We start from the raw sequence: 14651 nt of genomic DNA, 5'->3' as shown, positions 1-14651 counted from the left end.
TAGGGACAGACTAAGGAATAAAGATTAGGGTTTCTACTCTTATATACCTTACAACAAATCAGCAAATTGACATGAGAAATATCAGGAAGTGATGAGTGCTATGCAGAGAATTAAAATAGCATGCTGGAAGGTCTCACAGAGCCTACAGCAAATCAACAACTAAATATGAGCAATATCAGAATGGGTTTAGAGCTCTGCAGAGAAACTGTGCTACCAACTTGAAAATAACCAAATTAAAACCAGGAAGTCATTCTGAGTTTTCTCAGTAAAGCCAAAAGCTACAATCTTCACTTCTTCCCTGAATTTATAGGTAGATGTCTCCTCTCAGAACACTGCAATAAGCATGCTGAGTTGGACTATAGCAACTCAAATCACTGTACAACAGAGCAAGATAAGCAAACAGAAAGAAGCGAATGAAACTCAATCTATACTAATGTTGAAGATGGATTCTGTAGACCTTGGTTAGCTACGTTCCAGGAACTAATTTATTTTCCCAGCCAGTCTAAATGCCACAGAAGACCCTGTTAGCTTCAAGGAGTGGTGAAAATCAGAAACTCAGGCAGCCTTTGTGTTACATCAGGGCCTCAGGGCCCTCGTGAGCTCACACTCAGCACAGGGGTGGTGGAGGCACTGCCTTAATAAAAAACTTGGCAGCTATGAGGAGCAAGACACAGCACTAGGCTGAGGCCAGAGCAGTAGGGAGGCCTGGCAATTCCATGTCAGCCTGAGCATCCCCCAAAGCCACCACACAGAGGCCAGGATAACAAAATTGCTCAGAACACTCAGGCAATGGCCTTGCTCCCTTACCAAAGGAAAAATATCACAACCCCCATCCTCCTCTCTCTCTCCCCCCCTAACCAGGACCTTGCCTTGAATTAGCCAAATCCACTCCCAAGGAAGTACAGGGATACCGCATCACAGTTTCACTGTATCTTCTGGTTTGGGTGGTGTTTTACAGAAGCAGGGACATAGTGCAAACATTTTTGGTTCCCAGTGGGGAACTATGTCACAGTGCCAGGTAACCAGAAGTGCATTCTGTGGGCACAGGAAAGCCACTGAAAGTTTTCCATAGTGGAGGGACCAGATCCATGTTCTATAGGGGAAAGATGTATTCGCAAAGGAAGGGTGTTGAGATACATACAGAAAAGTGACCAAGATGGCAAAGTATCTGGCAGTAATGAAAAATGAGGAACAAGAAAACCCCGAAGAACAAGAAGACTTAGAGGACACAAAATAGTCCCCTTCAAAGACTCCGAGGGCTCACATCTGAAGAGGGATTTAAGTTTCCCTGTAAGAAATCAAATGGAGGTTAAAGAGTTGGAATGACGAAAGGATATACATTTCACCTGAAGACCAAACAAAAGAACTTTCTGGTGACTAATGCTGAGCAAAAATCGAACAGGTTACCCATGATGGCTGTGATTCAGGGGAGGTATTCAAGTACAGTCCAGATCATGTGCCCATGAGGAGCCCTGCCCACTTTAAGCTTTAATATTTTATGATTTCCTCCTATGATGCCCAAGGTCCTCCTAAGCCTATCAAGCCCTCCCCACCCCAAAAGATCCAAAGCAAATTCCATTTCCAAGTCTCTCCTGGCCCTTCCATAATCATCCCTCCCTTTTCTGAATAAAGCACTTGTCACCCATACCATTTATCTGGGAGATAAGCATGAACAGCCCTGTGGCATTGTTTCGATTGAACAGCTATTTATTTTTTGAATATCCATTACCTTTCACAGGTTCTATCTCTGCAATCAGACAATAGCAACTTGAAGGAAATAACCTCAGCTTTTATTTCTAGAACTGGCCCTGTGCCTTGCACATAGCAAATGCCCCAGACTCCTCAGTGCCTACTTTATAAAACTGTAGAACTCAGTATAAATGTCTTGCGTGCATCCATTCAAGAAACGCTGTGGGCTCTTTCAGATGTCTGATCTTGATTATTTTATTTCCTGATTATATTCAGTTATATTTTAGTTTTATTGAGCTAAATTTTTCTTCCAACTAAAATAGTAGTCTTCCACAGTGTATTTTTAGAGAAGGGGAAAAAAAGATTGACACTTTTAATTAAAAACATTTTTAACCTTTTTTTCCATCATGAAATAAAAGGAATGGCTCAGCAGCAGAAAACATCATCCAGAAAACCAGCCACGTACGAAAGGATTAATTTTTCTCATGGTTGAATTAAACAAGAGCAATTAACACTACTGATTTATTCTCCCACACAGAGGCTGCCTTTGTGAATATTTGAATTCAAGGCCAATAACAAATTAAGGTGACTTTCAAACTGAATGACCATAATGAAATGCTTAGCCCTTTTGGGTCTTCACATGGCTACACTTGCTGAATGTGGATCCTCCAAGGACTATAACCTATTTATGTGAACGTTTCTTTTTTCCAGGCACAGCTCTTAATGTGTATGTATTCCCATCTTGGAGGATAGTCCAAAACCTTATTTTTTGGATAAGAAACCAGCTTCAGGGCAGCCCGGGTGGCTCAGCGGTTTAGTGCCTGCCTTTGGCCCAGGGCCTGATCCTGGAGTCCTGGGATCGAGTCCCATGTTGGGCTTCCTGCATGGAGCCTGCTTCTCCCTCTGCCTATGAGGGAATGTCTCTGCTTCTCTCTCTCTCTCTGTGTCTCTCATGAATAAATAAATACAATCTTAAAAAAAAAGAAAGAAAGAAACCAGCTTCATTCCAAAGCCTGACAAGCTGAAATTGCTTTAAGATACTGCTTTTAAACAGGCACCATGAACTTGCCATATACCAAGTCCTTTTGCTCCTTTGTTATTAAGGCAGATTGAATGGGAAACCACAGACTTTATGTGTTGAAAACCACTTGCATGTAGTCAAGTTTCTTATAAAAGCTTATAACCTTGGGCACCTGGATGGCTCTGTCAGTTAAGCATCTGCCTTCAGCTAGGGTCCTGATCTTAGGATCCTGGGATTGAACCCAGCATCAGGTTCTCCACTCAGCCCGAATCTTCTTCTCCCTCTGTGTTCTCTCTTTCAAATAAATAAATTAAATCTTTTTTTAAAAAAAGCCTATAGACTTGAAAATTCCTATGATTTCTTTATACAAAAAAAAAAAATTCACATACCATTTCCATGTGATATATTTTCCAGCTAGCATATGTTATAAACTGTAAAGGGCTCAGTAGACATATGCTCTTTTTTTCTATCTTGCTTGACCTTACTGGGTAAGCACAACATAGACAATTCCATTTTTAAAAAATATTTTATTTATTTATTCATGAGAGACACACAGAGAGAGGCAGAGACACAGGTAGAGGGAGAAGCAGGCTCCTTGAAGGGAGCCCAATATGGGACTCCATCCCAGAACCCTGGGATCACGCCCAGAGCCAAAGGCAGATGCTCAACCGCTGAGCCACCCAGGAATCCCGACAATTCCATTTTTAAAGAAGAAATAAACTATGGTGTAAACAGTTCTAAATCCCCAAATATCCAGGTTCCACCAAATAAATACACTTCTTGAAATATAGATTAGACACTTCCCAGAACTTGTTCTCCCTTTTGAGCACATTTATTGCAGAAATTTACCTGTCTGAGGCCCTGTCCCTCTGTCACCAGGCAGTGAGGGGTGTTGCATTCTAATTGATGGGCATGTTTCCTTCTCATCCCCATCCCTGGCCCTCTTGGGGTATCTACCAAAAGTTTATTTTCTATTATAGAACCAGTGTCTCCTTTTCTTTAAGAAAAGTTAGTTCCAACTACCTCTGCTGTCTACCCTCAGAACTCCACCTTCACACCATGGTCCGAAGATACGATGTCTCAAACTCCCTTTGTCCCCAAGCTAATAAATTTGGCAAGGAGTGAAAGGCCAAGAAGGGCAGGGAGTGGGGCAGTGAGGAGAAGGTAGATTTTACGCAATCTGAATTTCACTCATATCCAATTCAAGAGAAGCTAATGTTAAATTTATCGTGCAATCAGGCCAACCCAATAAGCTTGTCTTTGTGAAAGAACAACTAACAAACCAAAACTGTAGTGTTGTGTTTATCTGTCGTGGTGGATATTTTCCATTGGCCTGTCAAATTCACTATTTATTCTTCTCCACCCTGATTCTAGAAGGCTAAATTTTATGGAAGGCTTTTTGCCTTCTCTTTGAGTTTTGGTTGGGGTCTACTAATAGAAGGCCCTGGCAGATGAGCAGTAGGAAAGAAAAGAGAAGTTGGAAGGTTTACTCTTGCAGCCTTCTTCCTGGTGTGTGGATGTGTTCCTCTGCCAAAAGCACAGCCTCAGCCAGTGGCCTCTCCCACATCTAAGCCTGGTCCCTCCCTATGCTCCTCCTGGCCTAGGAGTAATAATGGCTCCCCAGGGTGCTTTCTTTGTTCTTTGCTAGTTTCCTCTAACCATGCCTACACTTTCATAAATAGGTTTTTCCTTAAACTCTTACGACTACCCTCCCTGCTTGAGTGCCATCTATTTCCTGCCTGGACTCTATAACAGTACTTTCAAACCAGCATTGCCTTGAAATGCCTCCACTTGAGATTTAAACTACAAACCATGAGCATCAAAGGAACTGGTGAGAGGAAAGAAATCAAGTGGTTATATATTGTTTATAAAAATGACTCATTCCTTATTCTTTGGACAGTTCTCTGTTTCTAATTATTTAACATTTCTAAAGATTTTAATGCCAAAAAATCTCTGCTTAATTAAAACATCATATACCACAATATTAAGGTCTGCATCCATTAAAACAAGTTTCTGTTTCCAAGACTAACGATATAGATGGAGCTCTCTGCCAGCATATGGTTTCATGATATAGTCTTAATAAATATCAGTATACAGCATATATCATTTTGACAGCAGATAGTATTATTTAGAGAAGAAATGGTCTAAGCCTTTAAGAATAAAAACCTGCTCTACAGGACAGCTGACTAAATATTGGAGCTCTTAAGTGAAAGGAGCTTGGAATTTAATACGGAAATTGTTCAGCTATTACTAAATGACTCAAAAACAACTCTCAGAAACCTAGGAGATCAACAAGTACTGAAGCATGTTCTTTCCATCAGTAGAAAGGGCTTAAAGGACTCTCTAAATAACATCTGCTCTCCCCCATATTTGAAACTAAAGACAAGCCAGAAGCTATCAAGTATAACTTTAGCCATGCAGAACCCATCTGAAGAAAACAGAGTACAGGAACATTCTCTTGATTAAGTTTCCTTAAGAGCAAGGTTAAGGGAGTGCTGAAAAACAAGTACTTGACTTCCAAATCACAGAGAACGACATTTTATGGTGGACTCTGTGACTCTCCAAGACAAGTTCACTCAAGGAGTTCCTGTCATCAGCTCAGATCATATCTCTGTGACGCAGTTTCTCACCTCTGCTGAGAACTCAGGCACCCCATACACTTTGGGATGCTGGAAGACCTCAAATAGACACCAGCCATCCAAGTACCCTGTGACAGCAGACGCCAGAGTCAAGGACATACATTTTATGGAAGCTGAAGGGCCTATGTAGCTGAAGGACCTACCCAGAAATTATCTACTTTATTAGAGCACAGAATATCTCTGAACAAGGCCAGTCCCATGTTCCCTTTAATCCAGCATTCTTCTACTCCCTAAGAACTGTTGTTTAAACACAAGCTTTGAAGATGAAGGACATTTCTAAAAACATGTTTCCATTTCTGATTCATCAAAGATTATGTCACCTGCTATCTTCTTGACCTTAAAAATAATCAAGGAGGGGCACTTGGCTGGCACAGTCAGTTAAGTGTCCAACTCTTGATTTTGGCTCAGTTATGGGTTATGAGATTAAGCCGCGCATTTGGTTCCACACTGGATGTGGAGCCTGCTTAAGATTCTCTGTCATCCTTTTCCTCTGCCCCTCCCTCTCACCACTTGCATTTATGTGTTTTTTCTCTCTCTCTTTCTTAAAGAAAAAGAAAATGAAGGAGACTAATTAGATAATAACAAAAGCAGTTTTCTAGCTTCCTTCATCTAGTCAGATGTTCTAAACTGGTGGCCTGGGGAAGCTGAGTCCATCTGCTTTAGGAGAAGCTAGTTCTTTTTCTCCTTTATACAATTCCACTTTACTTATCTACATGATCTATCTGGCCCTGTCAGAGATGGTGTTCTAGATTCACTCCTATGAACATTTAAAGATATAATTAAAGAGAGGGAAAGATGAACTAAAGGGATGGGGTTGGTGATAGAATCCTGTAGATGCTGTAGTGGTTTTTAAAAATGTTGGAAAGTTCCAAAGAGAAATTGAGGACACAATCCCATTTACAAGTGCACTAAAAATAATAAAATGCCTAGGAATAAACTTAACCAAGGTGGTGAGGGACCTGTACTCTGAAAACCATAAAACTTTGATGAAAGAAATTGAGGACAACACAAATGGAAAGATATTTGGTGCCCATGGATTAGAACAAATATTGTAAAAATGTCCATACTACCCAAAGCAATCTATACATTTAATGCAATCCCTATCAAAATACCAACAGCATTTCTCACAGAACTAGAATGAACAATCCTAAAATTCATATAGAACTACAAAGGATCCTGAATAGCCAAAGCAATCTTGAAAAAGAAAAATAAAGTTGGAGATATGACAATTCCAGATTTCAAGTTATATTACGAAGATGTAGTCATCAAAACAGTATGATACTGACACAAAAATAGACACACGGATCAACAGAACAAGATAGAAAGCTCAAAAACAAACCCACAATTAGATGGTCAATTAATCTTCAATGAAGGAGGCAAGAATAAGCAATGGAAAAAGTCTCTTCAACAAATGGTGTTGGGAAAACTGGACAGCTACATGCAAAAGAATGAAACTGGGCTATTTTCTTATGCCACACACAAAAAATAAATTTAAAATGCAGTAAGGTCCTAAATGTGAGACTTGAAACCATAAAAATCTTAGAAGAGAATACAGGTAGCAAGGCCTATAACATTGACTGTAACATTTTTCTAGATATGTCTCCTGAGGCAAGGGAAACAAAACCAGAAATAAATTATTGGGATTATACCAAAATAAAAAGTTTCTGCACAGCGAAAGAAATAATCAACAAAATTAAAAGGCAACTTACAGAATGAGAGAGGATATTTGCAAATGACATATCCAGTTAAGGGTAGATATTCAAAATATATAAAAGATGTATACAACTCAACACCCAAAAACCAAATAATCCAATTAAAAATGAGCAGAAATCACAAACTGACATTTCTCTAAAGAAGACATACAGATGGCCCACAGACACATGAAAAATGCCCAATATCACTCATCATCAGGCAAATACAAATCTAAACTATAATGAGATATCACCTCACATTTGTCAGAATGGCTAAAATAAAAAACTCATGAAACAAATCATTGACAAATGTGCAGAAAAAGGAACTCTCATGCACTCTTGGTGGGAATGCAAACTGGTACAGCCATTGTGGAAAACAGTAGGGAGGTGCCTCAAAAAATTAGAAATAGAACTACCCTATGATCCAGTAATCCCACCACTGAACATGAAAATACCAATTTGAAAGGTAATATGCTATTGCAGCATTATTTACAATAGCCAAATTAAGGAAGCAGTCCAGGTGTCCACTGACAGATGAATGGATAAATGTGTACACACACAGAGACACAGACACAGACACACCCATGGGAATATTATTCAGCCATAAAAAATAATGAAATCTTGCCATTTGTAACAACGTGGGCAGAGCTAGAGAGTATACTGCTAAGTGAAATAAGTCAGTCAGAGAAAAACAAATACCATATGATTTCACTCATATGTGGAATTTAAGAAACAAAACAAATGAACAAAGGTGGGATAAAAGAGAGACAAACCAAAAAACAGACTATTAACTATAGAGAACAGATAGTTACCAGAGGGGAGATGGGTTGGAGGATGGGTGAAATAGTTGATGGGGATTAAAGAGTACACATACCATGATGAGCACTGAGTCATGTAGAGAATTGTTGAGTCGCTATATTGTACACCTAAAACTAATACAACACTATATGTTAACTATCCTGGAATTTAAAAAGAAAATATTTAGTAATAAATAAAACATATTGGCAAATTCTCTGACATCTGTCCCATAGAGAAGAATTGAATTCCCTTCCCCTTAAATATGGGATGGCTTAAGTTACTTGCGTATCAAATAAAATATGGTGGAAGCTATGCTGGTAATTTAGGTCTAAAGGATGATACAGCTTCTGCCTGGCATGTTCTCTCTCTTACTCAGGCTATTTTCTTTTGGAACTCAGTGACTAGGCTGCATAGAATCCAGGCAGCCATAGAGAGACTAATGTGAAGTGGAATCGGGCTCTCTACTCCAGACTTCTGGTTACTCCACTCTTCCACTCAAAGCTCCCAGCTAATAGCCAGAACCAGTTTGCTAGCCATATGGGTATATCTTAGAGGTGAATCCTTCAGCTTTCAGGTCCTTCCCCCTACCCCCAGCAGATGCTGCATGGAGCAGAGATGAGCCTTCCCATCCAGCCCAGCTCAGATTGGAGATTCATGAGATATATAAATGATTGTTGTGTTATATCCCTAAGTTTGGAGGTGATTTTTTATACAGATATATGTATATATATACACACACATACATATATGTAATATATAAAATGCAGAACACATGCTTAGACTCAAACTTTTTACTGGTAATTCCAATATAAAACTTGTTAAATATGCTCTCATCTAGTGAGAGGACAGAGAAATGAGGGATGAGGCAGATTCTGTAACTGTCATATTTCTTAAAATCATGAGAACCTAAACATAATGAAAAAAAAGCACCTCTGACCTTTTACAGTTTGACACTTTACTCACTTCTAAGGCTAGGAAAATTAGAAGAGGAGAGGCATTCAACATTTATGTTGCTTGGGCTGGAGAACCAGACACGAGTGGGCATGCCAATCCCTGTCTCTTCACTTTAAGATCCCTCAAATATTTTCTTTTTCTTCCCAAGCTGCTTATTTTCACTGGCAAGATTATTTATAGTCAACCCTTCTTCCTAGAAGGACATCAGATCAAATTCCAGAAACACTCATTCAAAAACATTCAAGAGGTAAGAGTTGAAGCTCTGAAGATTCAGGGACTATTTTCCCTGAAAACTATTCTGCACTCCCCTGCCACATGAAATTCCTGAAATATGTCCATCAGTATGTCCTTCTCTCCTTCAAGAACAAATGATCACCTCTTCTTATTTACTGTATTAAATATAATTGTCTTTGTCCATCTTTTGCAGTACCATTGCTTCACCTTATATATTTAACTTTCTCAATGTGCCTTGGTTATTCCCATCCCTAAGCTTTGATTCATGCCAAGCCATAACCCCTTATCTACTTCTCTATCAGTCAACCATCTTTCAAAGCCATGTTCAAGCTGAATATAAATTTTTTAAAAAGAAAAAACTTCCCTGAACATTGCAGGTGACCACAATCCGTCTCCCTATTTGAACTCTTACAGCACTCAGAACCCACAGCGCTCTGACACATGTACAAATTTGCCCATTCTCTACCACTGCTTAGAGGTCCCTCAGGGGCAGGACCATGTCTTCAGCATCTTTCCATTCTTCCCCACTACTCCCAACACACTCAGAGCCTCACTTGGTGTCTTGAATACTTTCTGTGCTAAATTGCTGCTTGTTAGATTAGATAAATAAACTGAATAATGTGGAAATAGCTTACAAAACGCCTGCTAGGAATATTTTTACTTTAACCAATGCCTACTCTTAAGGAATGAATCTTTAACTGGGCAATTTTGAGTCTGAGCCAATCAGTTATGGTTAGTAAGTATCTGGGGGAAGCAGGGATGCTCCCAACAGGGAGGTGGCTGCCCATGTGTTGCTAGACATGCCCAGGAAGCCCTTGAATCCTACCAGCATTGAATGGGCAAGATCTTTAAGGTTATCTAGCACAGAAATGCATCTTGTGTTTATTATGAATGAAGAAATTGTGGAAATTAGGGTCAATCTCATTTTACAGTTGAAGACAGTAAGACTCAGAGAGGATAAGTAATAAACCCCAAAGCAGCTGGTTATCAGCAGGAATGGTTTTGACCTCAAGTCTCTGAACTCCTGTTCAGCATTCTTTCCACAACGGAAACCTGGAGGACTGTTGCCTTTTCTCAATGAACATTTCTCTTTGCAGAGCAAACTACGGGCAGTGTTTCAAGGTGAACATTTGAATGATGGCTTTAAAGTCAATTTTTACTATGCAGGATGATCTTAATTGCTAGACATTTTCTTCTCAAGCAAAACAAAACAAAAATCCATTTTACCCCCTCTGACTAAGCAAGATGTGTTCATGTATCTAACTTGCAAGCAATTTTTCCAAAGCAGAAGGGGTCTTTTCTGAGCACTGCATCATACACTGTCTCTGGGCTGAAAGCAATGAATTAGACCAATCAGCATATGCAAAAGAAAAATACAAAAGATGAAAGCCTGTGCATTAAAAAAAACAAGAACAGGGATCCCTGGGTGGCGCAGCGGTTTAGCGCCTGCCTTTGGCCCAGGGCGCGATCCTGGAGACCCGGGATCGAATCCCACGTCGGGCTCCCGGTGCATGGAGCCTGCTTCTCCCTCTGCCTGTGTCTCTGCCTCTCTCTCTCTCTCTCTGTGACTATCATAAATAAATAAAAAATTTAAAAAAAAAATTAAAAAAAAAAAAAACAAGAACATAGGCTGGATGTGTGCATCAACAAGAAACTGATAAAAGCAAGTTAAATTATGAACCCTATTCTCTAAGAGGCTCAACATTTGCTCCCTATCAAGGTACTAGCAAATTGTCTTTTACCACATTAAATTCCAGAGTCTAAGATGAATTACATCTCTCCACTGACCTTGTCAAAATAGGCTTTTCTCATAACAAGAAGTAATAAAAGCAACTCCATGGTCTAGATCAATAAGATCAGACAGGAAGGCTGACAGCGACAGTAGCATAATCCCCAAGTGATTTTTAATTTAAAAAAGGTAACTCATAATAAATGAGCATTCCACTTTGTTTTCATTTTCTTGCTCAATATTTTGATACAGGTAAGAAAAATTTAGAGATTATAGATACAGACATAGATATATAGATCATATATATGTTAAAATTTAAGGAGTATAGTACAGTAGTTAAGAACCTGTACTCTACAGCCAGACCACCTAGTTCAAATCCCAGCTCTGTCACTTACTATGTGACATTGAGAAAGTTACACTTTCTGGTTCCAACTCTTCATCTAAAACATAGAGTTGATAATATTTGTTAATTCATAAGGTTGGTTGAAGGATTCTATAACAATACATATAAGGGACTTAGTGTCTGGTCTATAGTGAACATTTACAAATATTGGCTGTTACTGTTATCTCTGACAGGGACAAAACTATTGATTTGTTACTATGCATAATCTTCCCCTTTCCCTTCCTGCTTCTAAGGAGGATATATTTCTTGGTTGTCGGATCAGCTCAAGGGCTTTCTCTTGTGTGAAGTCTGAATCTAGGTTTGAGGAAATCTACCAGAGAACATTTAGGCCAAATTACTAAGGGATGTTCTACATAACAAAAAGATGCAGGGTGTGGGGGCTTTGGGGAAGATGGCTGAATGCTAGAGTTAGATAGCAGGTGTCAGCAGAAAGGGAACAGAGAAGACTTTAGAAATGAGATAGTAATGTGAAGAGAGAAGGGAAGGCTTCCAGCAAATGCACTCTGTGATGGAAATGAAAAAGACATGGTAGGTTTGTTTGGTTTGGTTTCAAGATTTATTTATTTATTTTAGAGGTGGGAGAGAGGGACAGAGAGAGAGGGAGAATCTCAAGCAGACTCTGCACCAAGCATGGAGCCAAACTTGGGCTCAATCTCAGGACCCTGAGATCATGATCTGAGCTGAAATCAAGAGTCTGATGCTTAACCGATTGCACCACCCAGGTGCCCCAAGACACTGTAGTTTCAAGAAACTCCTTTTACGTTTTTTTGAGAAGTACAATAAAGATAGGAATTAATTTTCTCTAATTGCTTTTGGTTGTTGGATGTTGTTCCTTGAATGTGATATTGTACTGAGACTGGACCTCATAAGAACATAGATTTTATATGTAAAACAAGTTATACAGAGAGAACAATTTGGAGTACATGGTTTCAGACTTAAAACAAGAACAGATTAACACATGGTGGCAAATGTCATAAGTAAAGCACACAGCTTTCAAAAGGAGCTTAAATATTCCCTAGATGTATTCACTACAGCCCTTTAAAAATTATTTTGGCAATAGGTATCCAGAACCATAAAAATACTTATCCTCCTTCATGCAGGGCTAATGCATTTCCCAAAGGAAAAAATTTTGTGCACAAGAAGATGCTCATGGCAACACTATTTAAAATAGTAGAAACATGGAAACAACCAACAAACTAACCAAAATAGAGCATGTTGATTTAATAGAAAGATATGACTTTGCTCAAAATGATAATATTGAAACTTAAGAAAAATATTATGATATAATATTAAATTATAAATACTCAGAATAGTAATGCTAATCCTGGAGCTATCTACATCCAGCTTAAAGGACACAGAGAATAACACTGCTCTTAGAATTACAGGCGACAACCCTGTTTGCTGATGTTTTCTGGATAGCCTAGGCTTCTCCAGCCTTTCATAACCTCTTCATTTTCCTCAGACTAAATGACTTTATAAAAGTAACCTTCATTTTTTTTTTTTTTTTTTTTTTTTTTTGCTTTTGCAAATGTGTTTATTTCCCCGTGTATTGACGTAGCTTCAGACTCTGCTTAGGGGAAAATCATTATGGTGAAAGCCCAGGCTTACACTTCCTATTTGTAGAATCAAACCCACTGCTTGACCTGAAGGACCATAATCAAGAGCACCCGAGACACCATCAGGGAGGTGAATTCTCAGTGACAGGGCTTGGGAATGGGTTCCTAGGGACAGCAGTGCCCACACTCCTCTGCACACTACTGGAGTTGGACTCATCCTGGGAAAGCTGATGGTGGGGTCATTACTATAAACAGCCCTGAGGTTGCCCCTTGAGAGAGGTACCCAGAAGCACCTAGCACTGAGGAGAGAGCCAGACTTGCCAAGTAGAAGTATTTACAAAATGGTAATGAGCTGTTCTGTTTCTCTTCCTTGATTAAAAAATAAAATCTGTCTTCAAAATTAAAGAGAAAATTGGGGCCAGAGTTCAGTCCAGCTTTCTTGCTGCGTCGCCCCTTCCTGGTAGTGATGCCTGCCTGGCCACTGTGTGTTGTGGAATTCACTTCCTGTTGGGATGAGTGGGTTGCGTAGGCACATGGTTCCCAAGCTTGCCAGGGGCTTGGGCTGGCTCAGAGCAGGCACCTGGCATGGAGTGGTCCAGGAAGAGGGTGCCTGATGGGCCCCAGAGTGCACAGGATCCGGGTTCAGGGGAAGTCGCGGTAGGGTAGGCGGAAGGGGTAGAGGGGTGTGTAGCGCGAGTCATGCCAGAGCAGCTTCTCCTCCAGGAAGGCCAAGGTCTGCAGGGTCAGAACCAGGGTCTGGTGTTTGAGCATGCTGTACACATTCAGGCCGACAGCTGGGATTAGGTTGAAAGTCTTGAGCCCGGCGGTGGCCGCCACGACGTTCTGAGGCATGTCCTCGTATGCTAGGTCCACAAGGAGCACGGAGTCACCCCAGTGGCGGTAGCGGGCCAGCTCTGTCAGGTACTGGGGGTCCGAGGTCGGCAGCTCCAGGGAGTCTACAATGTGCAGGTCATCCTGGGCCAGCTTGACCGTCAGCGCCACCTTGAGGCCCTGCACCCGCACTTTCATGGGCAGCATATAGTAGTAGCTGGTGGGACCGCGGGGGCCATGGGCAATGCCTCCTCCTCGCCAGATGGGGGAACGGATGCTGCCATGCCTAGAGCGCCCACTGCCTTTTTGTGGCCAAGGCTTCCGGCCTCCACCCTGTACCTCGGCCCTGGTCTTGGTCTTGGCGTAGCTAATTCTCTTAAAGTTCCTCTGCCAGATGGCAACCTGGTGCAAGATATCCAACCTGGGCGCTGTGGAGAAAACTTCGGGGTGCAGCTCGGCCAGACCCACGCGCTCCTGCTCGTAGCCCCGAAGGGACTCCACCCAGGCCTGCACCGGACGCCGGGGCGCCGGTACCGGGAGCTCGCACCTGCGCAGCACGGGCTCCTGGGGACCCGCGCTCCCTACGGCCTCCGGCTCGGCCGCCTGCGGCACCGCCTCTTCCGCCACCGCGTTCAAGCCCCGGCAGCCCGTGGGCCGGCGCCAGGCCCGCGCCGCGGCCCGGACCACGCGGAGAGGTCACGGCTCAAAAGTAACCTTCATTTAACCAGACTAACAGGTGCAATTGCCCACCTAGCTTAAAGAGATCTGGGCCTCACCCCTCTTGCTTTCCTTAGTTTTAGTACAAAAAAAAGGAAGGAAGGAAGGAAGGAAGGAAGGAAGGAAGGAAGGAAGGAAGGAAGGAAGGAAGGAAGGAAGGAAGGAAGGAAGGAAGGAAAAGAAAGCAAGCTTTTGTTTTTATTCTTATGGTTTTAAAGCTTTTTAAATTTCTCATTCTCTGACGATTGGAGTTAGGGGGTTAATAAAGTCTTTTACAACACATTTCTTGAAATAACTGTCCCAGCATGCCTGAAACAGCAAGTAGAAAACCAGGAACAATGCTTTTTTTTTTTTTTTTTTTTTTTTTGAGAGGCTGTGTGATCCCTTCC

At 41.2% G+C, this 14651-nt stretch overlaps 2 protein-coding genes across 19 annotated transcripts in view; both read right to left on the bottom strand.

Moving 5' to 3' along the window:
- NCALD (neurocalcin delta) overlaps positions 1-14651 on the bottom strand; it is a 377474-nt gene that overhangs the window by 229463 nt on the left and 133360 nt on the right. The gene's annotated exons all lie outside the window — the stretch shown is intronic.
- MRPL4 (mitochondrial ribosomal protein L4) lies at positions 12649-14238 on the bottom strand (the record flags this gene model as incomplete). Its single annotated transcript, XM_072733690.1, has 1 exon — positions 12649-14238. A coding segment is annotated over one exon (882 nt), but the record flags the coding sequence as incomplete, so codon positions are not given.

This window comes from Vulpes vulpes, chromosome 13, assembly GCF_048418805.1.
Source record: "Vulpes vulpes isolate BD-2025 chromosome 13, VulVul3, whole genome shotgun sequence".
Lineage (NCBI taxonomy): Eukaryota > Metazoa > Chordata > Mammalia > Carnivora > Canidae > Vulpes > Vulpes vulpes.
This window is presented reverse-complemented; position numbering and strand designations above follow the sequence as displayed.